The following is a 23,439-nucleotide window of genomic DNA, read 5'->3' as shown; positions in this document are numbered from 1 at the left end:
CAGCAGAAAGAAGGAAGAAAAAAAAAAAAAAAAAAAAAAAAGCATCCACATTTTTCAAAAAGAGATCTGTTTAAGTTTAGCGTGTTCAGAAAAAAAAGCAAGTTTTTATATACTGAAAACAAACTAAAAAAAATAACTAAAACAAAATAATACAATAAAAAAAAATACGGCATATTCCAATCTTAAACCAAGGCATTAAAAGGGTTGTCACAACATCAATGATCGCTACCATTGCAAAGCGCTTGTAAAAAAAAAGTAACTTTGCAATTTTAGTTTTATTAAATGTTAACAAAAATGGAAGGATTTTTAATTTATTGTTTAATGCTCATTGTCTAAAGGGGGCTTTACACGCAGCGATATCGCTAGTGAGCGTACCCGCCCCCATCGTTTGTGAGTCACAGGCAAATCGCTGCCCGTGGCGCACAAAATTGTTAGGAGCCGCCATACGTACTTACCAGCCTAGCGACATTGCTGTGGCCGGCGAACTGCCTCCTTTCTAAGGGGGCGGTTCGTGCAGCGTCACAGCGGCGTCACTAAGCGGCCGCCCAATAGAAGCGAAGGGGCGGAGATGAGCGACCATAACATCCCGCCCACCTCCTTCCTCCCTCATTGCCGGTGGCCACAGGTAAGCTGTAGTTCGTTGTTCCCGAGGTGTCACACGCAGCGATGTGTGCTGCTTTGGGAACGACGAACAACCTGCGTCCTCAACAATCAACGATTTTTTGAAAAGGAAAGACGTGTCAACGATGGACGATTTGGTGAGTATCTTCCATCGTTAACGGTCGTTCGTTGGTGTCACATGCAACGATGTCGCTAACGATGCCGGATGTGCGTCACGGAATCCATGACCCCGCCGATATATCGTTAGATACGTCGTTGCGTGTAATGGGGCCTTTAGTTACTGGCCAAAGTTGCAGTCCAGCAAGAGTGTCCAAGCATGAGCAGCGCTTACATGATCCTTGCAATACAGCTCTATAAGCATTTTTTCAAAAAGCTGGCCAAATCGATGAAGTACGTCCCTATACTCATCCAATGTTGCTTGCATCACCTATGCTACAGATATGAACTGTTAGGGTCCATGCCCACGATCAGTGTTTGCAGTATTTTGGATGCAGCGTGTTTTCGCTGTGTCCAAAACGCTGCGTTGTACAGTGCAAGCAGAGTGGTGGGATTTCTAAAAATCCCATGCTCACTGTGCGTGTACGGCCCGCAGTGAAAACTGACCTGCTGTGCGACTTTCCAAGCCGCAAGCATGACAATTCTTTTCTGCAGAGTCGCAAGTGTCCTCAAGTGAGAGACCGCAGCGCTCCAAACCCTGATCATGGACTCTGGTAGCTGTGGTCTCCTGTTCTCCTGCAGAGGAGACTCACGGCCCGCAGGTCAGGACACGCCACGTCCAGGATGCAGTGGGTTCTGATCGTGGGCACATGCCCTAAATCTGCAAGAGCACACCGCCAGCAGCAAATAAGAAGCCAGGAGGCTAGGTGGCGGTGCGGTCCTGAAGTTCAACAAATCGGAATAATCCTTTTAAAATACATGTCAGATTATCTGCTTCACTTGCAATCTTCAAAAAACTCATCTGTTCAGAAATGCCTATAATCTTCAATGACACCACTGCTTTACCACCACCACAGCTACTGCCTCACCACCATGCCGGTACTGCCGCCCGACCAACACCCCACCTACTGTCTCCTCCCCAAAATCCTATAGAATGTAAGTGTCGGGGGCGGGGGCCAGCTTTCTCCGTCGCGGGGGCTGCTCGGGGGAGATCGCGCTCGGATCTAGTGCCTTCTCCTCGGTGGCTCGAGCGGGCCGGACTCGGGGCTCGAGCAGCGCTCCTCGCCCACGAGTGAAAAGGGGATTTTGGATTGGTTTTGGGATGGATAGAGTTCGTGACGCCACCCACGGGTTATGGTGATGGTGGGCACCACCGCTGCTGGTGACGGGGTTCCCGGGAGCGATGGCGGGGAGCAGCTAGGTTTTGACCCCTCCGTGGGTAGGGGCTGTTGGTCCCGGGGCCCGGTGGGAGGTTGGGTTCCCGTAGGATGAGGTTCGCAGGGTGCAGGGTTGCGGTGCAGCACAGCGCGGTGCCGGATGGCACTGGTGTACTCACTCAGACACAGATGGACAGTGTCTCTGATAAACCAAACGGCTGGATGGACGGGGCCCGCAGCCAGCTGCGGTGTTCTCCCTGGATGGGTTGATGGTGGCTGTCGTTTCCCTGCACCTGTGTTTTGTGTCTTGACTCCAATGCCTGGGCACCGGGAGTCCACTCCCCGACATATACGTGCCGGAGGAGCCCTTTTGCGCGCAGACGCTGGTCCTTTGGATCTCTGGCCCTTGGTGGTGGCACTTATCCGGAACGGTTGGGCTGTTGCCTTCAATCGGGACTTGGGTGAGAATGAACCCCTGAGGTCCAGACCGCAATCAGAGAATTTGTTTAGAGGTTGGCTTTAAGCCTAGTCGGGGTCTGAGTACCCTGCCTGGTGCTTGCCTCCAATCTGCTCCCCGCTTCGGTACTGGTGGGCCACCACCCGACCCCGGTCCTACGGTTCAGCTGACCTTCACCAACTCCTGCAGACGGCCACCACCATCTGCCGACCTTGCTGGAAGTGCCTGTGCTCTCACCCAGACACCAACAGTTTTCACTCCTCACTCACTACTGCCCACAACTGGACTGACTACTGTGTTTTTCCCGCCTCCAGCCTGTGAACTCCTCAGTGGGCGGGGCCAACCGCCTGGCTCCGTCCCACCTGGTGTGGACATCAACCCTGGAGGGTGGCAACAAGGGTTTAATGTTTGACTGGTGTGACCTGTCCAGGGAAGGGGGTGTATGGTGTTGTGTAGTGACCTGTGACCCCTGGGGTCCAGGGCGTCACATAAGCCGGCAAGGGCAGGGTCCTCTTCCCTCTGTACCAGTCTGTCTATTATAACTTGTATATGTATTCTGTATGTAACCCCTTCTCATGTACACTACCATGGAATCAATGGAGCTCTATAAATAAATAATAATAATAATAAGCTAGAAAAAGTAAACTATACACCTCTATCACTCCATCAAGCATCATCAGAGTTTCTAGGGCTTATTTTCGGGGTACGTCTAATTTTCGGAGAAACACGGTATTAGCAAAGCCAGACACGCTTCTATGGAGGACTGTTTTCAGACCCTCCTCATTACAGAATACTTTTTGTTTGAATGAGATGCCCTTGATGCAATATTGTTTAGATATTTTTCAAAGGGGGGTGCTTGCCATAAAAGCTTCAAGTAGCAACTCCTAGCAAGATTTTACAGAATTTTTGGAGTATGGTTGAAATATAACCCCTACTCCAAAAATAAGACCTAGATACAGTACGGGCCAGCATTATGGGGGAGTCATACTGCGTAATTACTCAGGGTGCAATTACTCTGGGTCCCCACTCTATTCTCTATTAGGGACTCCAGTGTTTGTATTCAGAGGTTAAGATTGATGAAGAATCTTTGGTCATATGACTGTGAAGTCACCAAAGGACTCTTCATTACATGAGTCTAAAGGAAATGTACAAGAGAGAGTCTGGTATGCAGGACTGGTATTATTGGGAAGAGGAAGCAAACTGGGCAATTTCACGGGACCACTAGTATTTCCATCACGACATGATAAGACTGCACAAGGACTTTTATGAGTCTTAAAGCTGAATGAAGAGGAGACAGGTTGATACGTATGTGCAGGTGTCATATATATATATATATATATATATATATATATATATATATATATATATATATATATATATATATATATATATATATATTATTACACACATTTGATGTGTGACACACGAGGTTTGGTTGCCGCCACAGACGCATGACACTTCTGGGACGACAGCCATGCAGACCAATTTGATGCAGTGTGCGGTGTATGGTTTGAGCACTGACAAGCTGATCCCCCCACACCTGTAACCTATGCAGTAATGTTGGCAGCGCTCATACTTCTGTTTTGAAAAGACAACCTCTGGATGTGATTCTGAGCACATGCACTCAATTCCTTTGGTTGACCATGGAGAGGTCTGTTCTGAGGGGAACCTGTCTTGTTAAACCACTGTATGGTCTTGGCCACCAGGCTGGACCTCAGTTTCAGGGTGTTGGTAATCTTCTTTTAGCCTAGGCCATCTTTAGGTAGAGCAACAATTATTTTTTTTCAGATCCTCAGAGAATTCTTTGCCATGAGGAGCTATTATGAACTTCCAGTGACCAGTATGAGAGAGTGTGTGATAGATAACACTAAATGTAATACACCTGCTCCCCATTCACACCTGAGACCTTCTAACACTAATGAATCACATGACTCGGGGAGGGAAAATGGCTAGTTGGGCACAATTTGGCCATTTTCACTTAGAGGTGTACTCACTTTTGTTGCCAGCAATTTACACATTAATGGCTGTCTGTGTGTTATTTAGAAAGCACCAAATTTACACTGTTATACAAGCTGTACACTGACGACTATATATTGTATCAAAGTGTCATATCTTCAGTGTTGTCCCATGAAAAGATATAAAATATTTACAAAAATGGAGGGGTGTACTCACTTTTGTGATATACTCTATATAAGGTTTTTGTCAAGTACTTGACAAAGACCTAACATAGGTCAAAATGTTGTGTTTTGTATATGGCAGAATTAAAAAAAAAAGTTTTGATTGGAGTATCACCCGTATTGGACGCAGTTTACTACTTTGTTGGATCTGTATAGTTTTCCAAGTAAGTTCCTTGGACTTTTGGACTTTGTATCCTTCTGAAGGAGAGTGCTGTGGCTAGGCCGTGTTTCTATAATGGTAATTGGGAGTTATAAGATAAATTATAAAATTATTTTCTATTATCATGTTCCGCTAACAGTGACTTTTTTTTTGCCTCGGATAGGCAGAATTATGTCAGCAGATAAAGTACTATGGGATTCCTTAGATTTACATGTACGTCATCACAAATCAAGTGAGAGCAGAAGCTTTGGTATCAGTGTGAATGGTGCGAGCAAAAGCCTTGGAATCAGTGTGAATGGTGCGAGCAAAAGCCTTGGAATCAGTGTGAATGGTGCGAGCAAAAGCCTTGGAATCAGTGTGAATGGTGCGAGCAAAAGCTTTGGAATCACTGTGAATGGTGCGAGCAAAAGCCTTGGAATCAGTGTGAATGGTGCGAGCAAAAGCTTTGGAATCAGTGTGAATGGTGCGAGCAAAAGCCTTGGAATCAGTGTGAATGGTGCGAGCAAAAGCCTTGGTATCAGTGTGAATGGTGCGAGCAAAAGCCTTGGAATCAGTGTGAATGGTGCGAGCAAAAGCCTTGGAATCAGTGTGAATGGTGCGAGCAAAAGCCTTGGAATCAGTGTGAATGGTGCGAGCAGAAGCCTTGGAATCAGTGTGAATGGTGCGAGCAAAAGCCTTGGTATCAGTGTGAATGGTGCGAGCAAAAGCCTTGGAATCAGTGTGAATGGTGCGAGCAAAAGCCTTGGAATCAGTGTGAATGGTGCGAGCAAAAGCCTTGGAATCAGTGTGAATGGTGTGAGCAAAAGCCTTGGAATCAGTGTGAATGGTGTGAGCAAAAGCCTTGGAATCAGTGTGAATGGTGTGAGCAGAAGCCTTGGAATCAGTGTGAATGATGCAAGCAGAAGCCTTGGTATCAGTGTGAATGGTGCGAGCAGAAGCCTTGGTATCAGTGTGAATGGTGCGAGCAGAAGCCTTGGTATCAGTGTGAATGATGCAAGCAGAAGCCTTGGTATCAGTGTGGATAGTGCAAGCAGAAGCCTTGGTATCAGTGTGAATGATGCAAGCAGAAGCCTTGGTATCAGTGTGAATGGTGCGAGCAGAAGCCTTGGTATCAGTGTGAATGGTGCGAGCAGAAGCCTTGGTATCAGTGTGAATGATGCAAGCAGAAGCCTTGGTATCAGTGTGGATAGTGCAAGCAGAAGCCTTGGTATCAGTGTGAATGGTGCAAGCAGAAGCTTTGGTATCAGTTTGAATGGGGCAAGCAGAAGCGTTGGTATCAGTGTGAATGGTGTTAGCCGACGCATGGTATCAGTGTGAATGGTAGGAGCATAAAGCTAGGGTCACACGTAGCGACGCAGCAGCAATCACAACGACGACCTGACCTTATCAGGATCGCTGCTGCGTCGTTACATGGTCGCTGGTGAGCTGCCAAACAGGCAGATCTCCCCAGCGACCAGTGACCAGCCCCCAGCGATGCGTGGAAGCGATGCTGCGCTTGGTAACTAAGGTAAATATCGGGTAACCAAGCAAAATGCTTCGCTGGTTACCCGATATTTACCTTGGTTACCAGCGCACACCGCTTAGCGCTGGCTCCCTGCACTCCTAGCCAGAGTACACATCGGGTTAATAAGCAAACCGCTTTGCTTATTTACCTGATGTGTACTCTGGCTACGTGTGCAGGGAGCCGGCACTGGCAGCCTGAGAGCGGCGGACGCTAGTAACGAAGGTAAATATCGGGTAACCAAGCAGCCTTTGCTTGGTTACCCAATATTTACCTTGGTTACCAGCGTCCGCAGAAGCCTGCTCCCTGCACATTCAGTTTGTCGCTCTCTCGCTGTCACACACAGCGATGTGTGCTTCACAGCGGGAGAGCAACGGCCAAAAAATGGTCCAGGACATTCAGCAACAACCGGCGACCTCACAGCAGGGGCCAGGTTGTTGCTGGATGTCACACACAACGACAGCGACGATGACGTCGCTGCTACGTCACAGAAAATGGTGACTTAGCAGCGACGTCGTCGTCGCTGTCATTGTGTGTGACATGACCATAAGCCTTGGTATCAGTGTGAATAGTGCGAGCAGAAGCCTTGATGTCAGTGTGAATAGTGCGAGCAGAAGCCTTGGTATCAGTGTGAATGATGCGAGCAGAAGCCTTGGTATCAGTGTGAATGGTGCAAGCAGAAGCCTTGGTATCAGTGTGAATGGTGCCTTCGAAAAAATATATTTTTTTCATACTCAACCCAAAGTTAGGCAGTGGATGCTATTGAAAGGAATATTCCATAAGCAAAAAAAAAGTAGATCAGGACTATTTGTCTCCTGTCAATCTACTAATAGGCCTCTCCAACATCTACACCTGTACCAGATTGTAAAGTTTTCTCTTCAAGACCAAAAATGTAGATACAATATCTAAAATAAGCAAAAAGATTTTCTACACTGCAGTAAAAATCTTTTCCTTTTCATTATTGAGATTATTGTTGGAGCAATATATACAGTATATAGATATTTTTCTACCATCTAAAATAGTCTTCCTAAAAGTAATATTGATGGTACTAAAATTGAGTAACTGCATTGTATCCAGTAATAAACTGAGGCTATAAATACTAAATACAGATTATTAAAATAAAAAAAAAAAAGGTTGACACAAGTTTCAACTTTTGGAATAAAATTATGAAATTATGGTAATGTTAACAAGAGTTTATTGCAGTCTTTGAAAACCTAAGGGTAAAAGTACTATATAGAGGTAAAGTAACTTGTTTTACACAATGGTCAAGCCATAAAATGCAGAAAAGTACATATAAAGCTGCATGATCCAGTGTCTGTGTTTGCCCAAATAAAGGAAGGAATAATGTAGAAGGGAGTCTACAATAAATGGAGAAATGTAAGATAAATTTTAGAGCACCCTTTAAGTAGTCTGGGTTGTGCATGCCAAAGAATGGGTGCAACACAACAAAAAAAATGTATAAGAAGATATTAGTCCATGGTCACTCGCAGAGCAAAGAGCCTGGGTAAGGATGTACACACATACGAGGGAGGAGATATAAGGTAAAGCAACACAATGGAGAGCATTACTGCCAAATGTGATAAGTTTATATTGTATTCTATAGTAGATGGGTAACCAGTGCAAGGACTTGCACAGGGTAGTGGCATTGGTTTACCTGCTGGACAGAAATATGAGCCTGACTGCAGCGTTACAGGGGTTGTCCACTACTAAGACAACCCCTTCTCATTCCACATTTCCCCCAGGTAAAATAAAAAAAAGCCTATACTCACCTACACGGCAGAGCGGTTCCAGTGGTGTCAGGGCTCACGTGATGTTGCGACATCATGCGAGCCCCACGTCCAATCAGCACTGAATTTGATCCCGCCTTCAGACAAAGGAGAGATCAACAGGAAGTGAGCAGCAATCGCAGTACTCACTTCCTGTTCATTAACTTGTTTGTCAGAAGAAGGGGAGACAGAAGCCGGCACTGATTGGATGTAAATTCGCGTGATGTCACAACATTACGTGAGCCTCGGCACACCACTGGAACCGTGCTGAGTGTAGGCTTTGATATTTTACCTGTGGTTAATAATGTGGAATCAGAAGGGGTTGTCCTAGTAGTAGTGGACAACCCCTTTAAGAATAGACTGAAGAGGAGAGAGTCTGTTAAGATGAAGACTAATTAGTTAACTATATGCAAATCAGGGAAAGAATAAGAGATTTGGCCATTTACTCAGCAAGTAAATTCTAAATATTTCACTGGAACACGAACATATATAAAACATGTCTCAGCTGACCCATTCATGTTTTCTTGATTTACCTGCCGATTTACACAATAAATGGAATACTGTACAGAAGTAAAAAAAAAATGAAAAGAACATACAGTACATTACCATTTAGTGTTCGTCCTGCGTCTTGGAAAAATACACACTTGGAAGAGAGCATGCCCAAAGGAGAAGTGAACTCCTTCCTCACAGATTAACTGAATGGCCCACTACAGAATATACCCAATGCCATGATTGTTCTAAAGGCAGAATAAGCCCTTAAGAGGTCAGTGAGTGATCTGATTGGCATGTGTTACATTTCCTGTTAAAGGAACCTGTGATTTGTTACAAGTTGACAGATGAACGAAAGATATTCCTGGTGTTTTAAGACTGGAAAGTCAGGTTTCTGCAACGCCCGGCCAAGTGAGTTAACACTCGGTTGAAGAAAAGCTCTTCTCATGCTAACCTGATTGTGGTATACTATAAAAAATGGAATGAATAGTCCAGTTTAATCAATACCATAGTAATAAGATAAACTTTGCCTTCATTAACATGCTGGCCCTGCAGAATATGAAAGCTTGCACTTGTATTACAATTGGTCCTTCAAATATCCAGCATCTAATTGCTATCTACATAGTAATATTTTGCTAAGTGTTTTCAAGTTGCTCTTAAGGCCGCTTTACATGCTGCGACATCGCTAGCGATAGCACCCGCCCTCCGTCGTTCGTGCGACATTTGTTGATCGTTGCCATAGCGAACAATATCGCTACGGCAGCGTCACACGCACATACCTTTTCAGCAACGTCGCTGTGACCGCCGAACAATCCCTCCTTCAAGGGGGAGGTGCGTTCGGCGTCATAGCGACGTCACTAAGCGGCCGTCCAATAGCAGAAGGGGGCGGAGATGAGCGGCCAGAACATGTTGCCCACTTCCTTCCTTCCTCATAGCCGGTGGAGGCAGGTAAGGAGATGTTCGTCATTCCTGCGGTGTCACACATAGCGATGTGTGATGCCGCAGGAACGATGAACAACCAGCGGCATGCACCACCAACGATATTATGAAAAGGAGTGACATGTCAACGATCAATGATTTTTGACGCTTTTGCGATCGTTGATCGTCGCTCCTTGGTGTCACACGCTGCGATGTCGCTAACGGCGCCGGATGTGCGTCACTAACAGTGTGACCCCGACGATATATCGTTAGCAATGTCGCAGCGTGTAAAAAATTTTGAACTTTTAAAAAAAAAAAAAAAGTGGCAATTGATGAAAAACAAAACAAAAAAAAAAAACAGACGAGCACATATAAAATAGACTTAAAAAAGACACAAATAGAATAATGAATGAAGTGCAAACAAGATCAAAAGGCACAAAACACAGAACTGGACAAAAAACAGGCACAAAGGCAATGATTAATAGGGGCCATAGGCTTTGAAGGAATCATTATTTTGTGGTATAAAACAATAAATTCAACTTGACGGTATACTGATTGCACCTTAAGGCACTTCTCATTGCATGATTACAGAATAGTGATGGACAAAATATTGTAGACTATGGGACTCTGTGTAAGACTGGGGTTATTTGATCCGAGCAGAGAAAATATGGTAACTCTGGGGATCCAACCCCCATCTATACAGTACATGTGTAAATATCCATTGTATTATTGATAGAACATATATTCAATAAGGTCATTTTCAATTGGCTAGAAATTCACCATTGTGGCTTCAAAGTCAGCTCCAAGTGTTTTTTGTTCTTTTGATTGACCTTTGGTACTCCGCACAATATTCAGGACCAAGGTCCCCTAGAGGGTCATTTGGGACTCTACTGGTACAATCTGTGCCTTTTCCCTACTTCATTAGACACAGTTTCAACCTTTTTAATGGCATAACACTGAGTAGCTTAATAGTTTTTATTCACATGAATTCCCCCCCAAAAAATGTGGGCACCAGACATAAAATATATTCAACCTGGTTCCTGGAGTTGGTTCATCCAGGCCCATCACAGAAGATAAGAAAATCTAGTGCAAGTAAATTGTAGCATCTGATTCAACCTTTCTACTGGCCTGATATATTGGGTTCACATCTTTATAGACATAAATAAAAAAAAAGGGACATCAGAAGTACGTGACATTGGCAGTCTAGCTCCTATGTTTTGCCCTTTACTGTCACAAAGGATAAGAAAATCTATTGCGAGTAGAATGTTTCAGTTTTCATCTACTTTAGGTTTCCTAGGTTCCACTAATGAGTATTCAAGAATACGTCATCATCAACTTGGAGATATTACTGAGAGCAAAGATAGTGAAAACCCGGCTCTGACATATTAAACTGGTAAATGAAAGCATTTATTAAATAACATGAAGTTGATAAATGGCAGGAGGGATGCGAGGTGCAACTTGAAAGGGTTGTCTCAAGAACAAAGTTCATTTCAAAGTTAATTTTAATCAATAGATCTTGGAATAATAATAATTTCCACAATTGGATGTGATTAATATAAATGTTCCTGTGCTGAGATAATCTTATCTATGTGCTCCTGCTAAGTACTGTGTAATGGCTGTGTCTGACCGTACAGGGACATAGTCTGATCATACCACAGAGGATGCAAAAGAGTATAATAATAATAATATTTATTCATTTATATAGCGCTACTAACTCAACAACGCTTTACATACAATGGCAACACTGTCCCCATTGGGGATCACAATCTAGGTTCCCTATAATCTAGCATGTTTTTGGAGTATGGGAGGAAACCGGAGTACCCAGAGGAACCCCACACAAACCCGGGGAGAACATACAAACACTTTGCAGATGGTGTCCTTGGTGGGATTTGAATCCAGGACCCCAGCGCTGCAAGACTGCAGTGCTAACCACTGAGCCGCCATGTATACAGTATACAGACATAACAGCACAGGATCACAAATAATTCTTTGTTTAAGGTAAAACATTTTTTAAAAATAGGGAAGAAAAAAATGTTTTTAAAAATAGGGAGGAAAAAAATATTTTACCTCACAAAAAGAATCAACTGTTATCCCATGCTGTAATGTCTGTATATTCTCTTCTGTGTCCTCCCCTGCCCAGAAGATGTGGTATGATCAGACCATATCCCTGCCTATTGTTAACAAATGTTTTATGCCACAAAATTATTTGTGATCCCATGCTGTTATGTATGTATACTGTCTTCTGCCTCCTCCCCTGCCCAGGAGATGTGGTATGAATGGTCAGACACGGCCATTACACAGTACACAGCAGGGCCACATATATAAGATTATCTCAGCACAGAAACATTATTATTATACACTTCCAATTGGAGAAATTATTATTATTCCAAGATCTACTGATTAAAATCAACTTTACAATGAATCTCCCAGGAACTTTACCAGCACTCATTTTCGAAAAAACGGAACACAACAGTAAAATTCTATTTAGACTTGACTTTTTGAAGTGAAAAGGATGGATAGGGTGAGCAGAATGGACTCCATCTCCAAACAAAAACATGTTCCAAATGGAAAAAGAATGTAAATGTAGAATACATACCCAGAGTGCCACAAGGCTTGTTTTTGTAAGTGCAGATGTCATACCTGTCAATACACAAAGCAGAAAAGGACAGTTACAATATAGCAGGATGTACAAGGTTATAGTGATCATCTGGCATTTGTAGAAATGTTCGAGTGAAACAAAAACATCTGTTTTTAGCCGAATCCTACTCGATCGCCCACCTTCAGATCTGGTAGGTCTCTGGGGTCTCACACTTATCTCCTTCCTAATCAAAAACCTAACTTCATGCAGTGGTGTCAAAAGAAGGGTTATCCCATTTGTCTTATGAATGTATACTCAATAAATAAATAAATAAGAGCCTCGGAGCTTTCTCTGCAAGTAAGCAGATGGGAGATGGCACCTAATAAAGGTAGATTTTTGTTTTAGATGTTTGTTTTAGACAGGGATCTGTGCTAAGACCAATCCTTTTTAATCTCTTTATTAATGACCTTGTGGATGAGATTGATAGTAAAGTGTCAAGGGCGCTTTACACGCTACGACATCGCTAGCGATTGTTAGCGATGTCGTGCGCGATAGCACCCGCCCCCGTCGTGCGTGCGACATTTGGTGATCACTCCCGTAGCGATCATTATCGCTACGGCAGCGTTACACGCACATACCTGGTCAGCTACGTCGCTGTGACCGCCGAACAATCCCTCCTTCAAGGGGGAGGTGCGTTCGGCGTTACAACGACGTCACTAAGCGGCCGCCCAATAGCAGAGGAGGGGCGGAGATGAGCAGCCGGAACATGCCGCCCACCTTCTTCCTTCCTCATTGCCGATGGACGCAGGTAAGGAGAACGTCGTCATTCCTGCAGTGTCACACACAGCGATGTGTGGTGCCGCAAGAACGACGAACAACCAGCGGCATGCAACAGCAACGACATTTGGAAAAGGAGCGACGTGGCAACGATCAATGATTTTTGCCGTTTTTCCAATCGTTGATTGTCGCTCCTAGCTGTAACACGCTGCGATGTCGCTAACGGCGCCAAATGTGCGTCACAACCACCGTGACCCCGACGATATATCGTTAGCGATGTCGCAGCGTGTAAATCACCCTTCAGTCTTTGCTGATAACACCAAACTATGTAAGATATTAAAAATGGACCTTGCTAGTACAATATTACAAAACTATCTTGATAAGATGTCCGAATGGGCAGATACTTGGCAAATAAGATTTAAAGTTAAAAAATGTAAAGTAATGCACCTAGGACGGAATAATCCTATAGCTGCGTATCCAATAAATGGAAGTTAACTCGGGACTACAGAACACTAGAAGGACTTGGGTATTCTTATTACAAATAAGCTGAGCAGCAGCACTCAATATCAGGCAGCAGCTGCTAAAGCAAACAAGATTTTAGGGTGTGTAAAAAGAGAGATTAGATCCCGTGATCCCAACGTATTGTTACCCCTCTATAAATCACTTGTAAGGCCACATCTAGAATATGGGATCCAGTTTTGGGCTCCCCTTTTTGAAAAAGGATATTAAGACGTCAGAGTCAGTTCAAAGGCGGGAATCTAGATTATTACAAGGAATGGAAGGCCTCCCATATGATGAGAGGTTGAAAAAGTTGGATTTGTTTAGCTTAGAAAAAAGACGTCTCAGAGGAGATCTCATTTATAACTAATCATATAACCCTTTTAAAATTTTTAAATTTTATTGATGCTTATTAAAATCCACAACCTTTGAGCAAATAAATTATAAAGAAAAAGAGGGAAGAAGGTAAGATGCTTACCCTTTACAATGACCCTCCCTCCTGTCCACTACCTACCGCGGGGGTCGGCACCCTGATAGCTACGAAAATGGCGCCCCCACTCTACGGTGGCTGACCCTGTGATATCCCTACGAAAACCCTCAAATAGGTGGTGAAAAGCAGATGAAGTCAAGGGTCATATACAGGGTACACTCATTCTTCAGTGGACAGAAAGATTGGGACAACTACACATGAACACCAGGTTCAGACCACCTCCAATGTCATTGGTGAACCCGGGGTAATAATACAGACCACAGATATCAAATACATTAAATGTATAGTCCTATATGACCCCAAGAAACAATGCCAGTAGCAGGTGCATGCATTAAATGGCCAAAATTACCCCTTGGTATGCACAATAATGAGCATAAAGGCGCTTAGTGTAATAAGGTGTACAAATTTAAGACCACACCCTGGCCTCCAATGCTGACTATTACAGACGGCCAGTTTGCTCCTGAACAAAATATATCAGCGCATACCAAATGCAGCTGCCTAAGAACAGCCAAAAATATATATTCATTGAGGTTAGTCAAAAAATGAAACACTTATCGTGTGAGAAGGGTTCATGTGTAGGTCCCAGAAATTGCCCCGGTTCTGCCTCTACGCGTTTCTCCGGACACGGATCATCAGGAGGCTTGATACAAGGCTTGCCAGCCGGTTTCAGGACAGCATGATGTCAGGATAAGGGGGGAGAACCGATGTACTTAGTTCTCCTTATAAACCTTGCCGGTAGTGGGCCGCCCCCATCCTCAGCCAATCAGCCCATCCCCTCTCCCCCCGCCCAGGCACGCCCCCCCACCATGACAAGTCAGGCCCTCATGATGTAATATTAAAATAAGAACCCTTGTCAGGTGTCAAAATCCCTTCAACAATGTATACAATAGAGGTCCCTATAAGGGCGCATGATTACCGCACCGATGACCACATGTTTTGTCCCGTTCACATACCTTCTATTTTAAAATCATATTCGATAGCTAGATGCTTCCGGGAACGCCCCCCGATGCGTTCCATAGTGTGACGCCGCTTGCGTTCCACACTCGGAACGCCAGGCGGAAACGGAAGTGACGTCAACGACCGGTGACCGGAAGTGACGTCACACGGGTACATGCGGCCGAAAACGTGGGCGAGGAACAACATGAACAGGCCCGCCCCATATTAGACGTCATCCCTCGACCACTCCCACGGTGGGACGCTAGTTATAACTTATCGATGGGGAAGTGGGGGAACGATATATTACCCCCTAATCTAGCGAGCATCCTTTACTCCTAGTGTATAAGTTAATATATGATCCTATTTCAACCTGGGGACATCCTGTACAAACATTTATGTTATACTTATAGCAACCCAGGTATCACATTGGTGAATGTGTGATATAACATCACACCCCCAATTTTACACCAAGAGAGCACCATGGGACAAAAAGGGATCTCTAGGGAAAGGGGCAGGCAGAGGGGATTGAGGAACATGCCGAAAACAGAAGGGGGGGGGGTAAAAGGGCAGATGGGTAGAGTACCCACTCCAGCATCAATCTAGATCTCTTTCACATATAAACATGTGTGTTACGTAAAAAATACCTCCCTATAACGGGATTCAGGCCAGCCAACTCCAGGAACCCCTAGAATCAACCCCAGGAATCAGAGAAAGCAGGCCTTTGAAATCTGCTCATTCAAACCTCCAGGCTGTACAGACTCCATTCTAAAGATCCATTCGCACTCCTTTCTCAACAGAGTCTTATCATGATCACCACCTCTGGGATTGCTCTTCACCACCTCCAATACCTGAAATTTCACTTCATGGATATTACCCCCATGCCGAGAGTTCATGTGCCTCCCCAGGGGGGTGTCCCGTTTGTTCCTGTCACAAACCACCGGGGGGGGTCACTCAGAAATCCCCCGCGCTGGCTACCAGTACGTCACAATCGGGGGGTAACAAGTGGGGGTCACCCCTCCTTTATACCTCCCGACCGACAGACAGAGCACGTGACGCGCTCTCTAGCGCCCCTCTTATAGTCAGGCCAATTATGGAATTGCCCGACAATAAGCAAGGAGGCCGCTATACTACTTATGCCGATTATTGAAGGGTCCCCGGTGAGAGTAAGGTATATATTCCCCCGACCTCCGCGGGCGGAATATATAAAATCTCCCCGAATCTCACTGGCCTCCCCACAATAATCCTTGGCACAATTCGCTGCCACCAACCGCTTCACGGTAACTATTAGCCGAACACACAGACGTGGGATTCAAGATCGAGATAACAGAACAGCCCAAGATTAATTATATAATTTAATCAGCCTAAAGCACACTAGAAACTACAATATATACAATAGGGAATCTACAGAATATACATATGTCAGAGTACAGTTACAATCAAAGCATGGGTTACAAACAGGCATACACAGTTCCAGCAGTTACCTTGTTGCGTCTGGCCACAGGGGGGCGCTGTACCCAGGTTTCTAGGATCCTTCCCACAGATGTTTCCTACACGTGACCCCCAGCGAAAAGAACACTGGAAAATGGCCGAAGTAGGGTTATCAACCTGGGCAAATCCAGGTCCCCTCCTACCTTCGTGACCTCAGAGGGAGCACTGCTCCACCCCTGGCTGGAGTTATGGACAAAATCCACAACATGGAATATGGCCATAACTTTGCCTGGGAGCGTCGTAGGCGGACGCCAATGCTCTCATTGTGACAGTTATGAATTTAGCTACAGAACGAGGGGACTCATGACCTGTCTGCCAGTTCCCCATTGGCTGATATCACGCCTGGGGCATTTCCCAATGTCCTGCTCCCATAAAAAGGGTGTGCCGGCATCGTCCGCATGCGGAGACACCATTTTTATGGTTGCCATATTTATCGGAAATATGGCTTGCGAGATATGAACCATTTTTTACTGGAGTCGTTCTGTCTGGCTAGTTCCATAGCCTTGCTAATTAGCTAGCAGCCCCCACTACAGGGTCACGGCAGGGAGTCATCCTGTGTCCATTGTCCCCAAGCCACCTAATTTCCATATCACAGGACATGGCCATGGAGGTGTAAGTGGAACACTGAGAACAAGAAGGGAGGGGGCACTGCCAGGGAGTGATGAGGGACTATGACTGGAGTCATAATTCATCTTCATATCCCGGGATTTGCCTCACACCTCCCCCCTTTTGAGGGCGCTAGGGGGCAGCACACTCCGGTGTTCCCCCGTGCGCCCGTCCGCGACCTCTCCTTGTCGGGACAGCCCGTCTGCGTTACCGTGGTCACGGCCCCTTTTGTGGCGAATGGTGAAGTTGTATTGCTGGAGCGCAAGGCTCCATCGCAACAATCGCCCATTCGTCCCAGAGACGGTGTGCAACCAGCTGAGGGGATTGTGGTCCGTCTCCACGATGAAGTGGCGCCCGTATAGATAGGGTTGCAGACGCTGCAGGGCCCACACTATGGCCAGGCACTCCTTCTCCATCGTGGAATAGGCCACTTCCCTTGGTAACAGCTTCCTGCTCAGGTACAAGACTGGGTGCTCTTGGCTCGCAGAGTCCACCTGGCTGAGCACCGCACCGAGGCCGAAGTCACTGGCGTCGGTCTGTACTACAAACGGCCGCGTGAAGTCGGCTGCCTGTAGCACGGGCGGGCTGGACAGGGCGTCCTTTAGGGCCCGGAAGGCTGTCTCGCAGTCCATTGTCCAATCGACTGCAGAGGGCAGCTTCTTCTTGGTGAGGTCCGTCAGGGGCTTTGCCAGGCTACTATAGCATGGAACAAACCTCCTATAGTACCCAGCGGTCCCCAAGAAGGACATCACCTGCTTCTTGGTCCTGGGGGTGGGCCAGGATGCGATGGCCTCCACTTTCTCAGGCTCGGGCTTCAGTGTTCTCCCACCTACCCGGTGACCGAGGTACTGGACCTCGCTCATGGCCAGCTGACACTTTCCCGGCTTGATGGTCAAACCTGCCCGGTGGATCCGCCTGAGCACCTGTGCTAGATGCTCTAGGTGGTCCTCCCAGGTGGGACTGAAGACGGCAATGTCATCCAGGTACGCGGCCGCGTACCCTTCAAGTCCCTTGAGCAGGGTGTTGACCATCCGCTGGAAAGTGGCAGGGGCATTCCTCATCCCGAATGGCATCACCGTGGACTCGTACAGTCCAAATGGGGTAATAAAGGCAGAGCGTTCCCTGGCCTTGCGAGTCAGGGGGATCTGCCAATATCCCCGGCTCAGATCCATGATGGTCAGGTACTGAGCCCCGGCCAACTGATCGAGCAGGTCATCGATGCGTGGCATTGGGTACGCATCGGCGACCGTGACCGCATTGAGCCCCCTGTAGTCCACGCAGAACCGAGTGGTTCGGTCCTTCTTAGGGACGAGGACTACAGGCGAGGCCCAAGCGCTGTTGGATGCCTGGATCACCCCCAGCTTCAGCATCTCGTCAATCTCCTGGCGCATGTGTTGCTGCACCTCCAGGGAGACCCGATATGCTGAACGCCGGATCGGGGGATGATCCCCAGTGTCCACGTGATGGACAGCCAAGTCAGTCCTTCCGGGCTGGTTGGTAAACAACCCCCGGAAGGGGAGGAGGGTGGCCCACAGCTGGGACCGTTGGTCTTCCAAGAGCTGGTGGCCAACCTCCACATCCTCAATGGATCCGCCTGCCCTAACCTGGGCTAGCATATCCAAGAGGGTTTCCGCTTCTCCCTCCTCGGGCAGGTTGCACACGGGGAGCGCACATGCCTCCCGCTCATGATGTGCCTTCATCATGTTCACATGGAAGGGCTTCCGCCTTCCACGGGCAGGGTCCAGGGTGACCAGGTACGTTACAGGGTTGAGCTGCTGGTACACGAGGTATGGGCCTTCCCAGGCTGCCTGAAGCTTGTCCTGTGGTACGGGGACCAGTACCCACACCTTTTGACCCACTTGGTAGGTCCTCTCACAAGCGTTCTGGTCGTACCAACGCTTCTGATCGGCCTGGGCTTGAGCCATATTGTCGTGTACCAGTTGCGTCAAGGCCTGCATTTTGTCCCGGAAGCGCATGACATACTCGATAACCGACACTCCAGGGGTGGCCAAATCCCCTTCCCAAGCCTCTTTCACCAGAGCCAGGGGGCCCCGCACACGTCGCCCGTACAGGAGCTCAAACGGTGAGAATCCTGTTGAGGCCTGTGGAACCTCCCGGTAAGCAAATAACAGGTGTGGGAGATACCGCTCCCAGTCACGCCCATGGGAGTCGACCAACATCTTAAGCATCTGCTTTAAGGTGCCATTGAACCGCTCGCACAGGCCATTAGTCTGTGGATGGTACGGGCTGGCCACCAGATGTCGCACCTGGACTTGCTTACAGAGGGCCTCCATCAGCTGGGACATGAATTGGGTCCCCCGGTCAGTGAGCATTTCCTGGGGAAAACCCACTCGGGAGAAAATCTCCAGCAATGCGGTGGCCACCTTGTCAGCCCGAATGGACGACAAGGCCACTGCTTCTGGGTACCGGGTGGCATAGTCCACTACCGTCAGTATGAAGCGTTTCCCGGAGCTGCTGGGGATGGCCAGCGGGCCGACCAGATCCACAGCCACCCTCCTGAAAGGCTCATCGATGATTGGCAGAGATACCAGTGGGGCTTTGGGGCGTGGCCCCGCCTTCCCCACTCTCTGACAGGTTTCACACGAACGGCAGTAGGCAGCCACATCGGCCCCCATTTTTGGCCAGTAGAAATGCTGGTTTAACCTGGCCTTGGTCTTAGCGATCCCTAGGTGTCCGGCCATCGGAATCTCATGTGCGATCCGCAACAACTCCGTCCGGAACGGATAGGGTACCACCAACTGTCGGTCCCTGGGCCACGCCTCCGGTGAACCCTGCTGGACCGTGGCCCGGTACAGCCATCCTTGGTCCCAGACCACTCGCTCCGGGTCCGAGTCCGAGGGAGGCTGTGCCGCCTGCTCCTTAAGAGCTTTCAGGCTGTCGTCAGCTTCTAACGCTGCCTGAAACCCCTGACTAGATGTGGCCAGAATCGACGAGACTGTCACATCTTCAGTCAGTACCCCGGGACCTGTGTCCTGGCCTCCACCTGACTCGGCTGCCACTTGGTCAGAAGGGGAAGAGCTATCGGACCTCCGGGAGGCCCCTTGGCTTCCAGCACTCCCACTGCGGGTGACAGCGGCCACAGCCGCTGCGACCGTGGGTCGTGCCTGCTCCTCCTCCGTTCCTGACCAAGTCGCCGGTTCAGGCAGACCTACCTGGCTTCCTGACACCCCGGTTGTGGGGGAACCATGCACCGAGATCTTACCTGGGAGCACTTCCGCTCCTGGACCGGCCCCAATCTCACCTGCCTGTTCCCCTCCTGCAGCAACAGAACCCCGCTGTGAAATCTCTGGGGACCCCACATTTGCTGTGGTAGCCCCCACCCCACACACTGGTCCTCCCCCTGCAGCACCCTGCTCTCTGCTTATCCCTGCAGAGGGCAGCAGATCCCAGCTCACAGGCTGATTACTTGTAGAGGCATGGTCACACCTTTCTCTGACCCCCTCCCCTCCTGTCACAGCTGCAGCTGAGTGTGTGTCTATGGTGTCTATGCAAGCAGAAATATCAGAGTTCACTCCCCCCTCTCTCACATCATTCATAGATAACACATTAACATTGTCAGGAGTCATGTCCGTACTGGCTGAAGGTTCAGCCCTTGGTTGGGGCCCAAACTGGGAGGTTATCTGCCCCAAATCTGTCCCAAGTAGCACGTTTGCAGGGATCCGATCAGTTACCCCCACCTCCCTCACCCCTCGCCCTGCGCCCCAGTCCACATAAATGTCAGCAACAGGCAGCGCCGGGTCAATGCCTCCAATCCCGGAGACAGCGAGGGTTTTTCCAGGGATCAAGTCTTGGGGGGACACCATCTCAGGCCGCACCAGAGTCACCTCCGAGGCGCTGTCTCGCAGTCCTATGGTCACAGACCGGCCGACGGTGACAGGTTGGAAGCTGTCCAGGGACCTACCACCACCCCCACCCACACAATACACCTTGGGCGGCCCTTGGGACGGGGACGGAGCCGGGGCCTTGGGACGCTGAGGGCACATGGCCTTGAAGTGTCCAGGTAGGTTGCACTGGTGGCACCGTCTTGGCTCTGCCACGGGCCTGGAGAGGGGAGTTGAGGGGGACACCCCCTGCAGTCTAGGGGCAGGTGGGGCAGTCGCAGAATTCATCTTACCCCCTCTCCAGGTGCTGCTGGTGGCCGCTCTCCTGGCCTCAGGGGCCCGGTTGTTGGTGTAGTCATCGGCAAGGGCAGCTGTAGCCGTGGACCCTTTTGGCTTCTGGTCTCGGATGAACTGGCGGAGATCCTCAGGGCAGTTCCACAAGAGTTGCTCCGTGATGAACAAGTCCAGGATCTCCGGTCCGGTGGAAAGCTGCAGGCCTTGGGTCCAGTGGTCGGCAGCTCGGGCAAGTGCCCGCCGGTGGTCAGCCCAGGAGTCCTTTGGTCCCTTCTGTAGGCTCCGGAACTTCTTGCGGTAGGACTCTGGAGTGAGGTTGTACTGTTGGATCAGGGCCCGCTTGATGGTGTCGTAGCCCTGATCTGCCTCAGCAGGCAAGTCCCCAAGGATATCCAGGGCCTTACCCCTTAAACGGGGGGTCAGGTATTTGGCCCACTGGTCCTTGTCCAGATGGTGCTGCAAGCAAGTCCGTTCAAAAGCAGTCAAGAAAGAGTCCAAGTCTCCATCCTTCTCCAGCACTGGGAAGTCCTCAACACGGACCTTTGGAAGTTTGGTGTCTTGAAGGTCACGTGTGGCTGATGAGGGCCGGAGCTGAGCTAGCTGCAGCTGGTAGTCACGGTCTGCCTGTCGCTCTCGCTCTCGCTCTTCACGCGCTGCCTGCCGCTCTCGCTCCGCAGCCTCACGCTCTGCGTGCCGCTCCGCAGCCTCAGCGTCACGCGCTGCCTGCCGCTCTGCCCTGCGCTCTGCCAGGAGTTCCTTGTAGCCCTTCTGGTCTCCAGCCTGGAGAAGGGCCATAGCCATTTGAAGAAGGCTATCCGAGCCTCCCAGGCTCGGTGGAATGGCACGTGGTGATCTGCGGCACGCTGCAGAGCTAGGCGATTCACTGTCCCTTTCAGAGCGGAGGGCTGGCATCTGGCTCGTTGAGGAACCTTGGGTGAGCTGCTCCTCATCTTGTCCATAATTGCCAGGTTGTGCAATGTCCTCGGCAGAACGGTTTTCTGGCGTCGAGCTCCTGGAGGACTCGTGGGCAACCTCCTCATTGCTGTCCACAGCACCGTCCTCCCTCTCTTCGGCTCCTGCCTTAGCATTGGCCAGTTGCATAGCTCTGCTCCTGGTGCCATCAGCCATTCTTGCAGACTTTTGGTCACTGACACAGAACTGACACCTGATGCCTCCACACACCTTACAGTATCTGCACTCTGACACTCTAGTGTTGAGCTAGTCTGAAGACCCCAGCAGCCACAGCTGCTGCAGGCAGTCTTTAGTGTCTGGGAGTATGGGTCTCACACTCACACACACTATTATCTCGATCCCACCGCTTGCCACCAATATGTCACAAACCACCGGGGGGGGTCACTCAGAAATCCCCCGCGCTGGCTACCAGTACGTCACAATCGGGGGGTAACAAGTGGGGGTCACCCCTCCTTTATACCTCCCGACCGACAGACAGAGCACGTGACGCGCTCTCTAGCGCCCCTCTTATAGTCAGGCCAATTATGGAATTGCCCGACAATAAGCAAGGAGGCCGCTATACTACTTATGCCGATTATTGAAGGGTCCCCGGTGAGAGTAAGGTATATATTCCCCCGACCTCCGCGGGCGGAATATATAAAATCTCCCCGAATCTCACTGGCCTCCCCACAATAATCCTTGGCACAATTCGCTGCCACCAACCGCTTCACGGTAACTATTAGCCGAACACACAGACGTGGGATTCAAGATCGAGATAACAGAACAGCCCAAGATTAATTATATAATTTAATCAGCCTAAAGCACACTAGAAACTACAATATATACAATAGGGAATCTACAGAATATACATATGTCAGAGTACAGTTACAATCAAAGCATGGGTTACAAACAGGCATACACAGTTCCAGCAGTTACCTTGTTGCGTCTGGCCACAGGGGGGCGCTGTACCCAGGTTTCTAGGATCCTTCCCACAGATGTTTCCTACACGTGACCCCCAGCGAAAAGAACACTGGAAAATGGCCGAAGTAGGGTTATCAACCTGGGCAAATCCAGGTCCCCTCCTACCTTCGTGACCTCAGAGGGAGCACTGCTCCACCCCTGGCTGGAGTTATGGACAAAATCCACAACATGGAATATGGCCATAACTTTGCCTGGGAGCGTCGTAGGCGGACGCCAATGCTCTCATTGTGACAGTTATGAATTTAGCTACAGAACGAGGGGACTCATGACCTGTCTGCCAGTTCCCCATTGGCTGATATCACGCCTGGGGCATTTCCCAATGTCCTGCTCCCATAAAAAGGGTGTGCCGGCATCGTCCGCATGCGGAGACACCATTTTTATGGTTGCCATATTTATCGGAAATATGGCTTGCGAGATATGAACCATTTTTTACTGGAGTCGTTCTGTCTGGCTAGTTCCATAGCCTTGCTAATTAGCTAGCAGCCCCCACTACAGGGTCACGGCAGGGAGTCATCCTGTGTCCATTGTCCCCAAGCCACCTAATTTCCATATCACAGGACATGGCCATGGAGGTGTAAGTGGAACACTGAGAACAA

General features: G+C 48.5%; 1 protein-coding gene across 1 annotated transcript in view; it reads right to left on the bottom strand.

Annotated features, from left to right (window-relative positions):
- ADAMTS6 (ADAM metallopeptidase with thrombospondin type 1 motif 6) overlaps positions 1-23,439 on the bottom strand; it is a 460,987-nt gene that overhangs the window by 219,602 nt on the left and 217,946 nt on the right. Inside the window, exon 8 of the mRNA XM_075326191.1 lies at positions 11,999-12,042. Coding sequence (XP_075182306.1) covers positions 11,999-12,042 — 44 coding nt within the window. The remainder of the gene's footprint in view (positions 1-11,998; positions 12,043-23,439) is intronic.

The sequence above is a fragment of the Anomaloglossus baeobatrachus genome, chromosome 1 (genome assembly GCF_048569485.1).
Source record: "Anomaloglossus baeobatrachus isolate aAnoBae1 chromosome 1, aAnoBae1.hap1, whole genome shotgun sequence".
NCBI lineage: Eukaryota > Metazoa > Chordata > Amphibia > Anura > Aromobatidae > Anomaloglossus > Anomaloglossus baeobatrachus.
The sequence above is the reverse complement of the archived record's forward strand: the minus strand, read 5'-3'. Positions and strand labels throughout refer to the sequence as shown.